Raw genomic sequence first — 19,097 nt, 5'->3', positions numbered from 1 at the left:
GCACATACATACACACACAATTTGCCTCGTCAGCCCACTGCTGGTGTTTGGCAAATTGGGATCTCAAAGGACATTCTCTTCAGGCTTTAATTTCAAGGTGACCTTTTTGTCTGACTGGAAAGGATTCTAGTCATGTATTCTCTGAAGAAATCTTTCATTTTTCACAGGATTTCAAATGGCTGTTTGCATCTCGCAAAGGGACGTATTGTCCTACTGGGATAAACAGCAGATGAGCTTACCTTGAGAAACCTACATAAGGGATTATCTTCCTGTTTTGTGTTTGAGGTGGTGATAGGTGGGTGGGGATATGTGCGCCTTGCTAACTCTGTAAAATGGTTAAATGGATTGCCCCCCCACCTCCCTCGTTTTGAGTTTATGATGAATTCAGGCTGTTTTTTGTTTTTTTATAATTCTACATTGTAAACCCCACACTCGGAGTGACAAAAATGCACAAGCTCATGGAGTAGAAATCATCTGTTTGTCTGGATCAACACCAGTCTGCTATCCAGCTTGCTCTTGAGGCATGTACCACGCTGACACCACTATACCCGAATGCAAACTAAAAAATGTCCCCCCCCCCCACCCTTCCCTGCTCTATTATGAACTTGCCTATGCTTAAATACTAAGACTTAGGTCAATTTACATTTTATTTACATTTTCTAAATTTAATCTTAAAATAAAACTTATACAGAAAAAAAAAGTTATGCACACATACACAGGGACATACATAGGGAAAAAAAACAAAAAAAACAATTGGTATATGCTTACTTTAAAACTCCTGTTTCTAGCTTTAGGACTTGGAAAACTTCCAAGCCAGATGCGTTGACCATTACAGAAATTAACTCTGACAGCTGCTGCCTAACCTCTCTAATTCTTCTATCTCCTTCAGCCTTTTCAGAGCACAGGGGACTTATTAGATATGAACAATTCAGCCCTGCTGGGGACAGGAGGTCCCCATGATTGACAGGGCCTGGGCCAATCGCGCTAGCTGCTGCAAATTGCAACACAATTTGCAAATGTATATGGTTTTAATTCTGTTTGAGTTGGGCAAAACATTTTTTTTTTGCTGTGAACTTTTCTAGAAATGTAGTATTTCTACAATGATAGCTTCCATTTTATTATTTTAATTGTCTATGATTGAAGGACTGAATTTGATTTTTTTTTTCTTACTTTCACAATTACTGTGATATAATTTAGCTTTGGCTATATTTACACCAAATGTGTAAAGGGTAAACTTGGCCTTTGTGAAATGGGGTTATGTAATCTGAGCTCTTATCTGGAAAATTCTTTGCTTGGTTTCTGTTGTATATCACTTCCTTAATTTGATCTATTTCTGTGCCTACTGGCATATAATTCATATGCAGCCCTGCATCAGTGTACTGACCCTGTCAGAGGGTCACTGAGTGTACTTTATGAGTCATCTCTTGCAGCATCGCAGAGTAATTTGCAAATAGAAATGCAGTATGCCTACTGGTGTATTATGGTGAATTTTTTTGTTTTGGTGTGAAGTGTTCTGAATTCAACCAACCCCTTCCTCTTCCATTATGGATTGGCACCTCAACACGTCTTGGCCTGGACAAAAGAGGAACGTGGAGTTTTTGAGCAACCTTTCCAACCAAATCTGTGCTACTGACCACAGAAGGGGCTCAGTTTTACTCTGTCAAGTACCATTTTTATTTTTTATTTTATTTCCCTATCATAGTATGATTTTAAATTAACCTTATTTTTATACCTTACAATTTCAGTTCAAATCCAATCAAAGAAAAAATATATCAATTTTAAGAAGTGCCACCTACACATGAAACACTCCATAGAAGTATCGTGGGTATGTTGAACTCTCATCAGAGGATTTCCGTGTAGAGTACAAACCATTTCATTCCCAGACATTAATGCATGTTAATGGGTAGGTTGACTGGTAGAAAAGCATGATTGATACATGTCTTTAGTCTGCTATTTTTTTGTATTCCTCTTGAACACATATATTCATTTTAGTTATTTGATCATGGCTTCTGGCGTTGCTTTGTGTAATCTTTGCCTCACCACTGCATGTGCGCCTTTGGTTTGTGAGTCATTAAAAATGCTTCAAATAACCATTAAAATATCAGTAACTATGCAACAGTTTCTCTCAGGCTACCCTGACTTGCTCATGATTGCTTTAAATGCTAACATAATTTATTTTGCTAGCTCATTAAGGATGTAGTTTTAAGGGTAGACAATTAGTGATCATAACTGTATTTAGAACAAACTGTTGCCATGTTGCATTGCACATCCATCATAAGTTGAAATAAGTTATTTACACTGAAATAATACATCTTTCACAGGGTTTTGTTTTCATTAGTCATGGATATATTTTGTTTGGTCTAAAATCAATTAGAAGGTTAAAGGGTTTATTGATTTTATAAAGTGCCTCCAGTCTTTTACCATGGCATTTTCTTTCCCTTTGGAAAATAATAAACATGCAGGTAATATAATATGAGCACAATAATTGTGCAGGGTATGCTATGCAGGGTCATTTGGCATTTTTTCTTTTGTGAAAAAAATAAATAACATTTTATTGTATAAATGTGTTAAATGTAATTATTTACCTGGAATACCAGATACCAATCCTACGGTTAACTTTTTTTTTTCTTCTAGTATTTCTTTAACTGAACAACAGAACACTATTCTAATGTATAATTTGGTATAATAACTCCTAGTATAGAACTGCATATATATTAATTGAACTGATATCTGATAAGTATAGTTTCATGTTATTAGACTTTATCCACTATTAGAATACCCACTATTCTGTCAGATTCTGTTTATTCATGATTTTTCAACACCAAAGGGGAATAGTTAAATATGAATGGTTTCTTCCCGATGTAAATCCATGGATAATACTTGGTCCATTTAATATTCTTTGTTTTAATTATTCACATCACCCACTCTTCTAGTGTAAACCAGAAAATACAATTGTGCCCAGCAGCTGCTATGCATGGAAAGTGTTTTTTTTTATTTTTTATATTCACTCATTTCTTGGGAGGAATGTGCTAGGTTGAAATAAAATTCAGAAATTGGACTAAAATACAGAAGAATATGCATGAGTCAAATAAGCAAATTGAGTTGCTTAAATTATTTCTCAATAGTTTTCTCTGTGCAAGGTGTCACTCTGAAAAATAAGACACCTAGTAATGTAATTAAGTCTGTCAATTTGATTGCCAGAGAACCATCCCACTTTGTTATGTAGGAATCATAGCCTAAAAAAGACAGAAGTCAGAATAGTAATTTAAGGAAATGCTTTGCTAGTGCATAGTTAACTACTTAGTGTTGATGATGATAATGATGCTTTGTTTCATCCCTAGTGTTTTTCGCTGATGGCACAATTCCCTATTTATCACTTTAATGCTTTAGAACAAAGTGATTTAACAGTGTGCCAGAGAAACTTGGTAACATGAACCACAGTTATGTATCGCGAAAAGGACAGCCAAAATCTTCTGAGTTGTACTGTGTACATGTTTGATTTATATACTATGGAGTCGGGTATATAAAAGTCAATACATTAAATGGTGAAACTTGAGTAAATCTCAGGGTTGCCTTTGTTTTCATCATTGCTGTTGAGATTGAACAGAAAATAGGGTCCATTATACATGCATGCACTTAAGTCTTATGACTGGATCCCCCCAATACCTTACTTAGGTATTTTTCCTTGTTTGCATCATTTGTCTTGTCTAGAAACATTGCATGTCTTTGGGATGAAGAGTATTTGCATTACTAGCCTAGAGCAATTTCGCAGGATAATAGTTCAAACTGATGTGTAACAAAACTGGATGTGTAAGCAAATAAGGAAACAGTCATACCTGGGTAAGACCCTTTTCTTTCCTAAACAATTGGAGTGATGCAATCTGTTATACTCCATATCTAAGCATTAGATGGTAATATGTTGTGTAATACGCCTAAATCTAGCATGTTGCACTGTTCTGTACGTGTTTTTAATTTGTGGAACTGCTAGATTCCACTTGAAAGGTCTGATACTGTAGTTGCTGGTGGCAGTTTGCTACAATCTGATTTTAAAGGAAAGCTCTCCCCTTACTGCTTCAATGTCACATTCAGCCTAGTGCCATTAATCACCAGTAGATAACGAGCCTGCTTAACAGCAGCCCTTTCTACAGCGGCTGTGGGATCAGGGGCCATGGACTGATCTCAGATTGTTCTCTTCATTAACAGAATTTTTAGTTTGTAAAAATGACTTGAGGCTGTTTGCAAAACTCTTAGCATAAAGCCCATTTTTATGTAATCATAAAAGCCATTTGAACCCACAGTAACTTACAGGATTCTCAATATATTGTATCATCACGTTCCGGGAATAAACAGTCATTGTTCCCATTGCGATTGTGCAGCTAGCTTCTTCCTCGACTGTGGCCAAAATACTCGCACACAAAAAAAGTGTTCTAGAACTCCAACCTGCTTTGGAGCAGAAATTCAAGCCACCACATTTTATTTCTGTAGTAATCTTGCTGCAAATTTGCATAGAACTTGTTAATAAGGTTTGTATGCCGAGGATTAGAAAGTTGAGCATTTTTTTGCAATTTACAATCCTTAAACAACTTGTGCATTGTGTGTGCTGTTTTGGCTTTAAGTGTCTTGAAAGGGTTGGCCAGGGTAGTAGCTGTAGGTTGTCACCAAGTGTGTAGTACTATGTTAGAAGTAATATTGACAGTTCTAGAACTGTAGCTAAAGTCTGCAGCAGAATCGGGTTACCTCTAATCGCTTTAGCTTGACAATTACACACTTCTAAGTGATCCTGTTAATGCAAGAACTGTAAGCAGTGAACTCACGGTAAATGACATGGAACTGTCCATGAGGGTACATGGCTCTCAAGAGAAATTGCTTTGGATGTTTGTACTTTAAATTGAAATAGGATATCCTTTGCCACCAGGATTTCATACATTCTCTTCATACAGTACCAAGTTCCTTTTTCTTTCCTTTTTTTATTATAATATTTCTCTTGTTATTCCTAATTTGTGTGACATTCTTAGGCAGACTTGAGAAGTGTATGATTGTGTGGGTGATATGGAGTGTGACTCAGTCCTGCAGTCTTTCTCATTAGAGTGCTTTTGCCAGTTGCTGTGATTTATGTGACTCCATTGAAGGAGTTACCAATGCACTAAAGGGAAACTGTTGGAGGGGGTGGTATTGTAGTATTTTGATGTACTGACTTAGCCTGCCTCTAGTTAAAAAAAAAAAAAAAAAAAAAAAAAAAAAAAAAAAAAAACGCATGTAGTGGCAGTTATTGACTTTGGTTATTTTAAATATTTATTGTGTCAATGGCATATTATAAATAAGACAAATACACTTGACGCTGAAGAAATTATTTAAGCATTCCTGACCTCCCTGACTGAAAAATCTTTTCAAAACATTTTATCTTGACTGGGAATTATTCTTGAGTTGCAGTTGTCTCCGAGGCCTTAGTTTGCCTTTTACCTTATTTGATCTTGAGACTTATTTTGTAGTCCACACTTATGAGCTTGCCATTTAACCTCTTCCATGACTGATGAGATTGATTTTCCTCTTGGAACCTGCTGCCTGTACTTGCTCTGTAGATATCTTTGAATGCTAAACTCGCCTCGGTTCTTTGCATTTGTGTATATAATACATTTAATTGATCCTAAGACTGCATTACATTTACTTCCTGCCTACATCCATTTGATCTTAGCTTTTTATTTCTGGAAATATTAATGCAAGAAGACAAATGATTTTCTAAAAATTGATTATTAATTTCCCTCCCCTTTGATCTGTTGTTATAGATGAAAGGGCAGCCCAAGAGGGAGGAAGCAACTGCCAAATGGCAATGACTAAGAACGGAGCATTTTCTTGAATATTTGATTGAAGCTGAATTGTCAAAATGCATAGCATAACTGCTGCACATTTGTTGCCAAGGGGTCATTGTGTTTAACAATTTCCTGCAGTTACAGCATAGTGAGATGGGATTACATGTCTCTGAAGTGGATGAAAAGGCCATTCCTTTTGATTTTTCAACTTTTAAAGGTATTGAGAATCTCAGACTACTACACCTGATATTTCTAACCCACCCCATGTCAGTCGTATTGTGTTACTGCTATTTCCAGGTATCGGTTTTGTCAAATGGATTATTGATAGGTTTTTGTGGTGATTCGTAACTTCTGTTGTAGATTTTTTTCATATAAATCCTGAAACACTGGGTTTGCTGGCCATTAGCAAAACACATTATTAAAGGAACTTGTCATACTTGGTTATCTGGCATAGCGTTCTCCCCCAACAGTGACGGGATTAGGGTGAGAGTCAGCGGTTACCAACAGATAACATTGAAATAACAAGAAAGCTGTGCTGCAGTCCAAGTGTGATACTAAATTTTGTTTTCAGGCTATAAGATGAAAGTGAATTTGGCCCATTCATATACTGCATGATTGAAACTAAAGAAATGTGTACAATTAGTTCTAGCTTTATAGTTTGAAATTGGAACACTGCCTTTGTGTGGCTTTTTTGTACAGATTTTACCCTGCATCCTTAATATCTTGTAGTGTTATAGTTTCATTATGATGTTCAGTGTATATACTTTTTTTTTTTTGTTCTTGCCTCAGTGGTTGTTTTTTTCCAACATGTAAGGGACTAAGCTGTATGTATACAGTACGTGAATGCAGAATCTCTCATCAATCCCTTGAATGAACATGGTTATTAAAGACCTTGTAGGTGCTGTACATCTGTAAAGGTTAAGTAGGTCTTTAATTATAAACATGGAGTATGGATATTGTGATGTTTGTGCTAGGACTTTTTGTTTGGTTGTGTGTGCACTGAATCGAAACGGCACGCCACAGTGAAAGTCAATCGTGCCCTTCGATACCTTTAAACATGAAATTAGGAACACTGAACAGTTTTTACTCTGTATGCTCTGCTCAACAACACCGATTCATGCTGATGCGCAACTGTGTAGTGAATATTCTCCCCTCGTCTACACCGTTTTTAAACTTAACTCTGTTGCGGCCTTTAGCATGAATAGGGAAGTTGTATTGTATTGTATTGTAACATTTCGTTTTTCTGCCACCCCCTGCAAGGAAATAAAGATTAATCTCTAAATCCAGTTTGGAAATGTATTCTACTTTGTGCAACATCTCCAAGGACTGAACTGCTTGAGACTGTTTAGTTTGCGTGTAAAGTAAATGTTACAAAATTAGAAAATTGAAGAGAAACCCAACCACCTAGCCACTAATAATTCTGAGCAGATGTCAGTTAAGTATTTTGAAATGTGCTTAGTATGGTACAATTGTCTCTGAAAAAATTCACAATCTGAAGCAATAACAAGCAGTGACTATTGCTAATTGAAATGTTGGTTCTCTAAAGAAAAATAACTTTATTTTGCAAAGAGATTGATAATATTCTGTAAAGCAAGTAAGAAAAATATAACTGCAGAGAAGGATAATTCTGTTTTGGACAGTTTAATGCGAATTACCCTCTGTATTTAAATGGAGTAAACGAACCTATGAACAACCATGTTTAGTTTTGCTCTCTTGATCAGTTTTTTCCCCTCTCTCCCCTAGGAAAAGAACAAGGACAAAGACAAGAGATTTCGTCCTCTTTATGATATTCCGTACATGTTTGAGGCCAGGGAGTTCTTGAGAAAGAAGCTCATTGGAAAGAAGGTAAATGCTTATTTTCAATTTCTTCATGTATAAAATACATCCTGGAGGAACCATTTATATGCCCAGTTGCCTTTCAGAAGGTTTGCAGCTGTCATTCCTTGGTAAATTAGTGAAGAAAACTTAATTTGATGTAATGAGCCAGGGTTTGTGGCTCGAATTGATTTACTTTAAGATTTTGAGGTGTTTGAACTCTTGATTTAACGGTGTGGGGGGCTGTTCCATTTGACTTTTGACATTTTCAAAGGGGTCTATTATTCTGGTGGACTACCAAGTGATGACTCATCAGAGAAACTATGGTGCAAAATATCATGCTGAGGTGCTATTAAATGCTATCAGCTGTCAAATTTTGACCTATAGTATGACCTTACTAGAAGGTAATTGTTATATTTTTAATGAAAAGAATGCTCAACAAAGCTTTTCAATACATGCATTTCTAATCAATTTATCGGTCTTACAAATGAGTTGCTAAACATCCACCCATAGATGTAAGAGGTAAAAATGGATGCAAGTTCATTTATAATATACAATAAATTTATATTGTGTTGATCTTTGAGATGGCAAAAGTTACATAGTTACAAAACAATCGCTTGCTAAAGCACCATGTATCAATATTGCTTTATATAATTTAGTTTACAATTAAAAATATAAGAATCAGTGTGTTGCTAATGTAAGTTAAAAGGCCATGTATTAAAATGATCTACAGCCAATATTGGAAATGTTTTGATTTCTGTAAATTACATGTACGTTTTAGTATGTAGTAGGTTTGAAAACTTGCATCTCCTAGAATTGTCAACGTTTATAACATTCTGCTGAAGAAAGGAACTGATATTCTGAGATGGTGCTCACTTAAATGACTGTAATCTTCTGTTTTCATATCCAGAAAACTTTGCTTTTCATTTAAACTTATGTGCTGTCTCTCCCATGCTTGGATTGCTCTTTATTTGCAGTCAAACAGAGGTCTAATGAATACACTTAAGACAACATTTAGAATACAAATCATTTGCCAAAAATACTGTGCAATAACAGGACTTGAAAGAGGTGACTTGCAGGTGGAACAAAATAAAAGGTTTCAGTTTCTTTTCCAAAAAAAGACAAGTTATTCAAAGACTATATTTGTGATGTTTTTTTATGTATTTGTTTAAAAATGTGTTAATGCGTGTAATTTGTTTAACTTGAATACACATAAAGCATTACCTATGTAACGTAGTTGATTTGAAAGCTGTCTTTTTAAGTCATTATTCACCAGCTATGCTTCATAATGTGAAACAAAGGGGTTCCTGCATATATTTAATTATATCCACAATTACCATTTTAGAATCTTGTGGTGTTGGCACAATCATTCAAGTATTGTAGACATCTTTACCTTTCTACTACCATTCTGATGTGTTTCACCCTCAAGTGCAGAATTACCATGATGTCATGCATAAATCTATTTGGATAGCTTTAGCCTCCAAAGAGCAGTGTGGACCCATGTGTAATTCAAAGGAGAATCGCCTCCAACAGCTTCATCCTTGAATACCGTCCCAGGGACTGAATATTGAATGCATGTTCTGATCTGAGCTGATGATGACCTCCAGTTTAACAGGAGTCTCTTACTGAACCACTAGTATACACCTTTATATACTGCAGTGGCTGCTGAATTTTAAAATTGGGGGGTGATCTAAAATAAATAAATACATTTTTTAATAAGCAAAATGTTTATGATGTTATGCACCACATACAATGACTACTCAAAAAAGACCCGCACAATACATATCCAAATTAAGTGTACAATCATGGGTTTTAAAAGAGCAGAATATTAGTGCTTAAATGACTCTACTCACCTACGTATACAGGAACTTTGGGAGGTGATGCTTGAGTGTTTCAATGGTTTGCATCTTGAATTCTGGCGTCATCTTGATGTAATGGTTTCTCTATGGACCACATGGCCAGTATGTTCAGTCAAGTCTGCAACAGCCTGGATAAAGCAGCCTTTCGGATTCTGCAGTTGTCATTGGTGTTGTAATGACTGTATGTAACATCACAATCTCAGAAAAACACCAAAACTCCATTGGCTCAGCGAAATTCTGATTTCTCATAAGTGACTTGGTTCTCTTTTCACTTTTGCTTTGTCCAGCATTGGATATCTTCTCGGCCAAGGCTTCCACGGGGAAAACTTTACTATGCCATTCAAATTATTCACTTTGCAGCCACTTGGCAGTCACAAGATGCTTTGTGAAAGAAAACCATTCCGTGGCATTGACTGTTTATTCCACACGCTTCTTGGGCTATTTTGAGCTATTTTTATTTCCATTTCCAGCATTATCAGCTCTTTGCCTGGACGACACGGACAGTTGAAGTTTAGAATTAAGATTGCATACCGAGTCTTACTCTTTGCGGATGCTGCAAAGAAATGTTTTTCCTTCTGGACCTTGCTGTACATTGCCCTGGATAAGAGCGTCTGCCAAGAAATAAATAACACGTCAATAGGTGGCATTAAGTTAAGAAGAAAATAGGAACAAAAATAATCTACCAGAATTCCTTTAAATCCTCTTGGTTCGCGAATAGCAATGGACCCCAGAAGTCTGGATACTTTTAAAACTCTCAGCAAGGTCGTCTCTGTGCTCGTATACATGGTGCAGGTATTGAAATACCTTGAGTATATTTGGGGGAACGTTACAAAAAAGCGAGACGTGAATCTGAGAAAAAAAAAAAAATCAGTTTAACTTTATAATTTGCTGTTTAATAAACACAACAGCCTTCTACAATGGTTGCTATTTTCCCCTTTTTGCTTCCAAATCTTAATTTATGACTCTGCATCAGTTTTCCATATTTGTACAGAAAACTAATGAAAAATATAATCAAACTAATTGTTTGCAAAACATTTCTGGACCGGGCTCTTGCAGGTTAACGCTTGATAACATTACCAACACATACTTAATGATAGCTTTGATGCAGCTGTATTCAACATTTTATTTTATAGATCAAACCTTATAAAGGCATCATTTACATTAACACATTTTAACAGAGCTACCTTTTTTTTTTATGATGCGGTTTAACTTGTGCTTAATATTGAGTGTTCGAACTTCAGTGCATCCAAATCAAGGGAAGTACTGAATAGTCTTGACCTAATTTAAATTGAACGAGCTTAAAATATCTGCATTTAAATTCATCTGGGTTGTCTGCATTTGTAATATCCCCCTCCTTTTTTACCAGCCATTTTAATGTAAAAGTACTCCATAGGAATTTTGTAACAAAATATTGCAATACCTGATCTGTTTTCTTTACAAAATACAGCCTGTCATTCTAACAGAGAATTTTAAGATGCCTTTTTAAAGACTGAAGAACATATGATTCTCTTCTTGGAAAGCTAATCCTCGGAGGACTTGCAATGCCATTTTTCTCCACTCTGACTTTGGGAGGAAAGAAAATAAACTGATCATTAATCACAAAATGTGTTTTGTTTGCATTTCCTGTGGATCTTCAAAAGAGACGTCTTTACAGGGGGACTGAGGAACGCATTTATCTAGAATTTCTTTGAACAGGATATGAATTAAGTTTATTTTAATGGTCTTCTGAGATTCATAGTTCTGAAAATTTGAGTTGATGTAGTACTCCTCTGGTGATCAGCTTATATACTGTGGCTCCCATAAAGGTATATGCAGATCTCTAGAAAGGATATTTAGGAAGAAAAGGAAAGCTGCATTATTATAAGCATTGCCATTTCAGTAAAATTACATATTTCTAATAGAAAATACAGTAAAGATTGCCCCTGGTCTAGTTCATTTGAAGGGTTTTATCAAATCAACACTGTGACTGGCTGTCTTGTAGTCTCCTGCAGGTCTCTGTGTAAAGACATGCCTCCATGTTTCATTCTTTAAAGCACTTCCTTTTAATTTCAACCTGTGTCTTGTTTGTGGATCACTGTCTGTGAGGAAGTGAGTGGGGTTGACTTTTTCCAATTGTTTTTTGCCATTAATTCCCCTTGTAGTCTTATCTGGTATAGACTAATGCGATTTAGTTCCTTTAACCTGCTTGTCGAATGAAAGCAGTCACATCAGTTGAGTGGAAAGTATCTGTGTAGTGGTTCATAAGCTTATGAATATGTTTGTTTTTTTGTTAATTCTAAAAGCCATGTCAACTTGTAGATTTAGAGCACGGTTTAATTTGTTGTAGTTTGTCTGAATTAGTGTGATATGCAATATGAAATATGCAAAATATAGATTATGTGGTGTAAAACGTATTTAATCCATACAACACAACATTTTGAACAAAGTAGCACATCAAAAAGGTGATCTAAGGCATAGGTAAGCTAGGGACATTTGAGACGCAATCACTTTGACTGCAGGTAAGGTCATGAAGTATGATGCACAGCTGTAACATATGAAGTTGTGCCAAGGCAAAAGTTATACAAAGAAAATTTAGATTTGTATAAGTAGAGTAAGATCAATTACTGAGCTTTATGGGGAGAATAAGAGGCCTAAAATAAAAAATCCCTTTACTTAATGTCAAGTGTCGTCTTCTGGGCTTGCTTTAACTCTTCAGGAAAGCTTTACCTGACACGAATGGAAATTAGTGCTATGAAATCTAAAGACAAACCTGACAAAGTGCTGTTGCAATTGCTTAAGCTGAAAGGTTGATCAGAAGGAAGTCCCCAGGAAAACAAACAAGCAAAGACACCAACAAAATTTGAATGTGCTTAAAATTGCATTTTACACCAATAAGGAGAGAGTTCAGAGGACAAATGGCGACACTTTAACCAATGCTTCCAAAAGATAGTCAAATGAAGGTGTATGAAGTACAGTGCATTCCACAAATTTTTTTTTTTTTAAATCAGAAATTAAAACTGAATCTCCATCCATGGCCAGTGCAGTTCATGCACAGAGAAGCAATCTGATTCAGGATGAGTTTTTCATTAGAATTGATCTTATTAAGCACCAGTTCATTTAAATTAATGCAAATGTACGACATCTCATCTTACATTTAGTATTTTACCATGTTTCTCCATTTTAAGTTTAACCTGTCATCTTAAAACACGTTAAAGGAGATTATAAGGAACATTTTAACATCAAATTAACTCTGTGAACTCTGTAAATGAACTTTCAGTGGTAGTTTTCTAGTTGTGGACTTTGATTTTGCTAGAATCCAGTGTGGCATATTTTATTTTGTAAAAAAAAAAAACTTGACAGGAGTACATTAAGTACATTAGAATGCAGCAGAGTTTGATTATATTATAGGAAAAGTAAATGTACTTGAGTTCTGTATTATCTATTAAAGTTATTTGCCCTTATTTGGGTACAATTTCCTTAAATTCTTAGTGAGATTTCCAAGTAATGTCTTTCTTGGAAATGAGGTCAGCGGCTCTTGGCATCTGATACTGATGCACCCAGCCGTAATGGGCATTGACAGCTATGGTTCCCCCTTGTGATGAAGGATATAACAAAGTTCTGTTGGTTAAACTAGGAAATGAAATGCCTTTTCTTTTTAAGAAGCTATACATAGTTTATTTGCAGTCATCTTGTCACCATCTGTCTTTCTTTAATATGAAGACAGGCATGCACATGCTTCCATTTTGTAATTTATTTCAATCAATGCCAACAGTACATGCACTTGTCACAAGTCATCAAAAATCTTCAAAGAATTCCTCTTAACTAAAAGGCACTAGAATGAATCTGGATGCATTCAACACTACAATTGAATGAAGGTTTCAGTGTGCCATCTATTGTATAAGTGTTTACATTTATAGACAGTTGCTTTTAAGCTTGAGAAAAAAATCTAACTTAAATCCAAAATCAAAACATTTGTAACAGACACAGAAAAATCTTCAGTGAATTCCCTTGTGGGGAAACGTATCGTATATAAGTAGAACTTCTTACCCAGAATGCATTAGGAGCAATGCAGTTCTCTGCCATCGAACACTGAAGGATTTGAAAAGTGAGAAGTTTACTTGTGGTTGGTAATTAGGTAATTCTGTAGCAAAGCACAGTTAAAATACTGTTCACTCATACATAATCCAGTGAAGATTTGGCTAACTTTATAAGTAGGGCTTCTGCAATGTGCCCCAACCTCCTGAAGTCAAATGGAATATCTTATTAATCCACTTATCAGGAAAGTGCACATTCAGATAATCCTGAATTCTAAAACTGGCTCCCATTATACGTGACTGTAGCACAAGCTGTTGGTTTTTTGTCTCTAAGCACAGGTCTGTGATGGAGATGCACAGAGAAAATAAAGGTTGGTTCTTTACTCTTGCAATAAAATGTGTCAGCGTCTAAAATTGTGACATACTATGACATTTGGAAGGTCTGTATAAAGGATTTTACGTCTGAACACTTCTTAATCGTAGGAAATATTTGGGTTACTCTGCATAATTTGTTAAAGTCATGGTAGACTCAGAAGTTCACTTGATATTCCAGTTTACAACAGGGAGGTTGTATTTTTCCTGCTTGTGTTGAATGCACGTACATAGATGATGATTACAGTCCCAAAGTCTCTAATCTTAATCAGGTTTCTAATGAAGGACACAGTGCAAAATCTTTTTGACCTTATTCTTCTGGATGGGTGTGCTTTTCTAGATTATCCAGTTATGACTTAAAGACCCTGATATTAGAGGAGATAATCCACTAATCATTTTTACTTTCTTCCTCGGAATAGTTCAAAGATCAGAAATGTGTAATATAAGTGTGGTTCACTGCAGTGACCGAAACACCCCCCTCCTATAATAGGTCTAAATTTCAAACCTCCAAAGAGGGTATGATACCTGTACTGAATAATATTTCAATTGATGCCAATATCTAGGTCAGATGTGCAAAAATGAAGAATCCAGTTATTTCCAGCAAAATTATATTTTAAAATGGTTGAGAACTGTTCCTTAAATTTACTCTGAAATGCTTACAAATACACACTGCAAAAAGATGGACAATGGAAGCTATTGAATGGATACCATGGGATGAAGAAAGACCTAGAAGATGAGCACATAGAAGATGAAATCATACACTTTGCAGGCGTGATGTGGAATAAAGAAGCTCTAGATCGAAGCAATTGGAGGAATCTTGAGAGGCCATTCAGCAGTGCGTCGATTTTTAGGCTGATGGTGATGATAGCTATATATCTCAGGTGATGTGTGATTCATTGTGTAACAATTTTGCTGAGTTGCAATTACAGGGGGATTTGTTAGCTTGTTTTAAAAGCAACTTCAGAAAATCAAATCTGATTGCATTTAGCAAAAAAACAACACGAGAACTATACCTTGATCATGGATTTACATTCCAGATTAATTATGCTTGAATCCAAATACATTTGAATTGCTAATCATGATCACAGTGTATGTACACACCTTGGGAAGCTTAACCATTTGCTATGCTGCGTTTTGCATCGAGGAAACATTGCACCATATAATTCAATTTTTTTCAGCACCTTGATTGAAGGAAGAAAGTACCTCAATTCCTTTTACAAGGAAGGTATTCAGGCCAGAAAGGAGATCTCTCAGAAACTAGGTTTGAGATGATTGTGTGATTTAAATACAATGGAGAATTGGATTGAACTGTTCATGCCTCCTTTGAGTTTCTGCATTTCTACATGTTTAACCATTAGTTATATAGATTAAATATTATACTTATCTTTAGTATGTTATTATAATGCTCTTATTGTGCCAGAATTCTAACTGAACATGATTTCACTCAGATTGTAATATACAGTGATCGTGTGGCTGTAATTTTAATTGACTGTTAAGTGAGGTGTTGGTTTGCCTTTGCCCTGCAGTGGACTGTCTTGCATGTAAATGGTGTAATCTGTGTAGTTTCCATGTATAAAGAGTCTCTTTGAGTAAAGAATGATAGGAGTGCTCTAGGGATCTAAACAAGATCAATATCTTTTTTTGTATTATTATATCTCAACTTCAGTCTTCTGGGTATTTTGGTATGATATTTGAGCTTGCCTTCTTAATTTTTTTTTTCTTTCCCAGAATGCAAAGTGTTTCAGAATGCTCATTTATATTCTCGTTTTCAAAAGTATCCAAGGTTTCAAAATCAAGATCAGCCACCACCTTCTCCAGTGTGCTCCAGGGTAGAAATTATGTAATTGGTGTTAATTTAAAAAGAAAATGCTGAATAATTTTGGATTTTGTTTGAAAAATAGTGTTAGGTTGTGTTAAAAAAAAAAAGTGATTCTGGGATTGGAGTATTGAATTTAATTTTGTTACAAATGTATAATTTTGAATTTCTTAGTTGCCCCCAACACCAATATTATCGGATGATATTTGCCTTTTACAGAAAATCGGTATCGGCACATATTCTACAGATAATGCATCAATAAAGATTTGTGTTTCATGGACACAAGTGCTGATGCCGCAGCCATGCAACCCTCGCTCTTTTGACTGGTTGTAAGTCTACCTCATTTTGGGTTTATTGCAACCCTATCATGCAGCATATGGATTCAAGCAGAATGGAAGAGCAGAGGATCCAGGGTGCTAAAGAGACTGCTGACTTTAAGGTAAGTTGCTTACCAGTTTGTGAATTGCAGTGTTGAAAAGTTAATAAAATATTGGCCATATAATCTACTATTCCCTCTCAATAAAAGTGTAACTGAGAGTCACGAAAGAGTGATGGATAGCAAGGCAAATTGGTAGTTTAACCCTCTGAGTAGACATTGTTAAAAAAAATAATAAAAAGAAATACCCCACCTGCCAGCCCTTTCCATATGGACACTTCTCATTTCGTTTGACATTGAACAGTATCAATTGTTATCGGTACATTCAGAAAGTTTATAAACATGGTTATGTGGTTTTACTGTAGCTATTGTGTATTTACCACCATTTCGTTTTTTTAACGGTTTTAATTTTCCTCTTAAAATGACAATGGCAATGACAGGAAAGGAAATAGGAGCAACAAACATTAATATTATTAAGCTACAAACAGCCAGCTATTGCTATTTATTTATCATTCACGTGAACTCGAGCGCACAGGTATGTCTATGCTGATTTGTGGTTTGGAAACGTGGAAATGTAAATAGTTTAGTTTAGTAACTTGTATAAATCAGTAATACATTTTGTATTTCACTGTTACGATATGAAAACATTGCCACAGTGGTACTAATGTTAAGCCATTTTCGTTGCAGCTCAGATTGCTAAGATATTTTAATTAAATTTAATTATATAAAAAAAAAAAAAAATTAGTCTGTCAATTACAGCTGGAATTTGCTAAATATTCCCTTATAAACAAATTATCACAACCTTTATAGTTAATTTGAAATTGTGACAAAGTTTTGACAATATCAGGAAACAATAATACAAGATACATGAGAGATGACAGGTCTGCTTATTGCTGTGGTTATGCTATTTCTATAAGTCATCTAATAGGAAGGTATTTTTAAAAAATTGTCACATTGCATTATTTTGCAATAAATGTATGTATTTTGAATGAGATGGAGGGGGGGGTGACTTTGAATATTTGTGGACAACAGCTGTGGGATTATTGATATTCAAAATATTTGTCATGCACATCCCTACTTAAAACAGAATTCTCACCGTCTGAAAGGGTTGGAGTAGTATTTTTTATTTATTTTTTTGGTGCTGTGCGCAAGGTCATTTATACCCCATAAATAAACTGTAGGATCAAGCAGACAATCAATTTGAAAAGACAAAAAAACTGTGGTGCTTCTTATGTACATATATCTGACTATTTACTGTGTTTATCTATCTGTGAGTAATTTACAATTTGCAAACTAAATCATGATAGTTGACTTCCATACAGCTCTGAAAAATATTTGATTAATCTCCCTCTCTCATTTCTATTTTTACAGATGGCTGAGGCTAGCAGCAAAAGCAAGGTGTTAGACTTTTTACCAAAGACCCTCCTGATGCAGTGGTTTGCAATATCTGCACAGTGAAAGTCATCCAGGGATCAAACAAAGTTAGCCTAAAAATTACAAGTAATTTGTGGACACACCTGACCGTGAAAAATAAAGAATATGATTAGATTCAAAAAGACTGTCAACGCAGCCCACTTGTTTTCAAGTATTGGACAGGACAGCAAAGTGGTCCCCAGCTGACCCAAGGTCAAAAGAGATGAACAAGTTGATTATGGAGATGATCACTGCAGACATCCAACCATATGGCATGGTGGAGGGTACTGGATTTAAAAGGCTCATGTCAAAGGCAGAGCCCAGGTACACTTTGAGGAGTGAAAAGTTCTTCCGCACAGAAATGATGGGCCTCCTTTACAACAAAGTTATTGCAAAGGTAAAGCAACTTGTCTCTGTTGAAAATGCAGGAAGCAGCATTGCATTCACAACCGATTGTTGTTCAGGCTCAACTAAAGCCCTGATGAGCTTGACTGCCCATTTTATTAACCGGAATTGGAAGAGACATCAAGTCGTCCTGAATGTAAAGGCCATGTCTAGGTCCCACACAGGAGAGTACATCGGGCATGAACATGCTTGAAGAATGGGATATTGAAACGGAACGTGTGTTGCTGGTTCTACGAGACAGTGGCACCAACATGATTAAATGGATGAGACTGGTGGAGATGCCCGACTTGAGCTGCAGTGCACACATTCTGCAACTTATCATTATTGATGGCCTGGTAAAACTCAGGTAGAACTCGACACTGCACATGTTCCAGAGGATGCTGGAGTAGAAAAGAGAAGAGAAGGTTACAAAGGCAACTACAACACCACCAGACAGAACACTGTCAGCAACCAACACTGAGGAGGGTGACCCCAAAAGGCCTAGAGTGGAGGAACAGTCCCACAGTCTCCTAGATACACTCTACAACAGCATGCTAACTTCACAGACTCATCTCGAGGTACCAGAGGGCATAAATGAAAAGCTGGAGCGTTATCTCACAGAACCTGTGATTGACGGGAAGAAAGACAACCCTCTTTCAAAACAGTGGGGACTTTAAAGGACCGTCTCTACGGGCAAGGAGATACCTCTGCTCCTCACCTTCCTCTGTCCCCAGTGAGAGGGTTTTCAGTACTGTTGGGAACATTTATGAGGACAGACGGAGCTCTCTTTCAGGAGAAAGTGTGGAGAAGCTGTACTTCCTGCACTATAACCTGCACTTGCTGAATTGTCAGTATTGAGGACTGAGGAGAACCTTTCTCTATTTGTGGGAAATTGTTCATATAACGTGTTATGTGTTCTGATTTATAAAACAAGCAAGTTTTCCTTTATATTACATTTTAATTCATATAATTTTATTTTTGCAATGTTTGATTTTGTGGTTATGATAATTAAGTAAATAAAGTTCTGTTCAAATGTAAAAATCCTGCCTTCAGTGCATATCTGTGTCTTTGAGAGCAAAATTTGAGGAATCCATGCTAGAAAACGTCTGTTTTGCATACTAACAAAATAAGTAAATATCGGCAGATGTATAGGTTATTGGATAATGTTGCTCCCCAATTATCGGTATTGGACCCAAAATACCTGTATCGGTCGGGCTCTAGTTACTTAAGTTTTATAATATG

At 35.9% G+C, this 19,097-nt stretch overlaps 1 protein-coding gene across 1 annotated transcript in view; it reads left to right on the top strand.

The window, feature by feature from the left end:
• snd1 (staphylococcal nuclease and tudor domain containing 1) overlaps nt 1-19,097 on the top strand; it is a 260,370-nt gene that overhangs the window by 31,273 nt on the left and 210,000 nt on the right. The window contains exon 11 of the mRNA XM_066705214.1: nt 7,551-7,652. Coding sequence (XP_066561311.1) covers nt 7,551-7,652 — 102 coding nt within the window. The remainder of the gene's footprint in view (nt 1-7,550; nt 7,653-19,097) is intronic.

This window comes from Amia ocellicauda, chromosome 5 (genome assembly GCF_036373705.1).
Source record: "Amia ocellicauda isolate fAmiCal2 chromosome 5, fAmiCal2.hap1, whole genome shotgun sequence".
Classification (NCBI taxonomy): Eukaryota; Metazoa; Chordata; class Actinopteri; order Amiiformes; family Amiidae; genus Amia; species Amia ocellicauda.
Note: the sequence above shows the minus strand (reverse complement) of the source record. Positions and strands in the feature narration are given on the sequence as shown.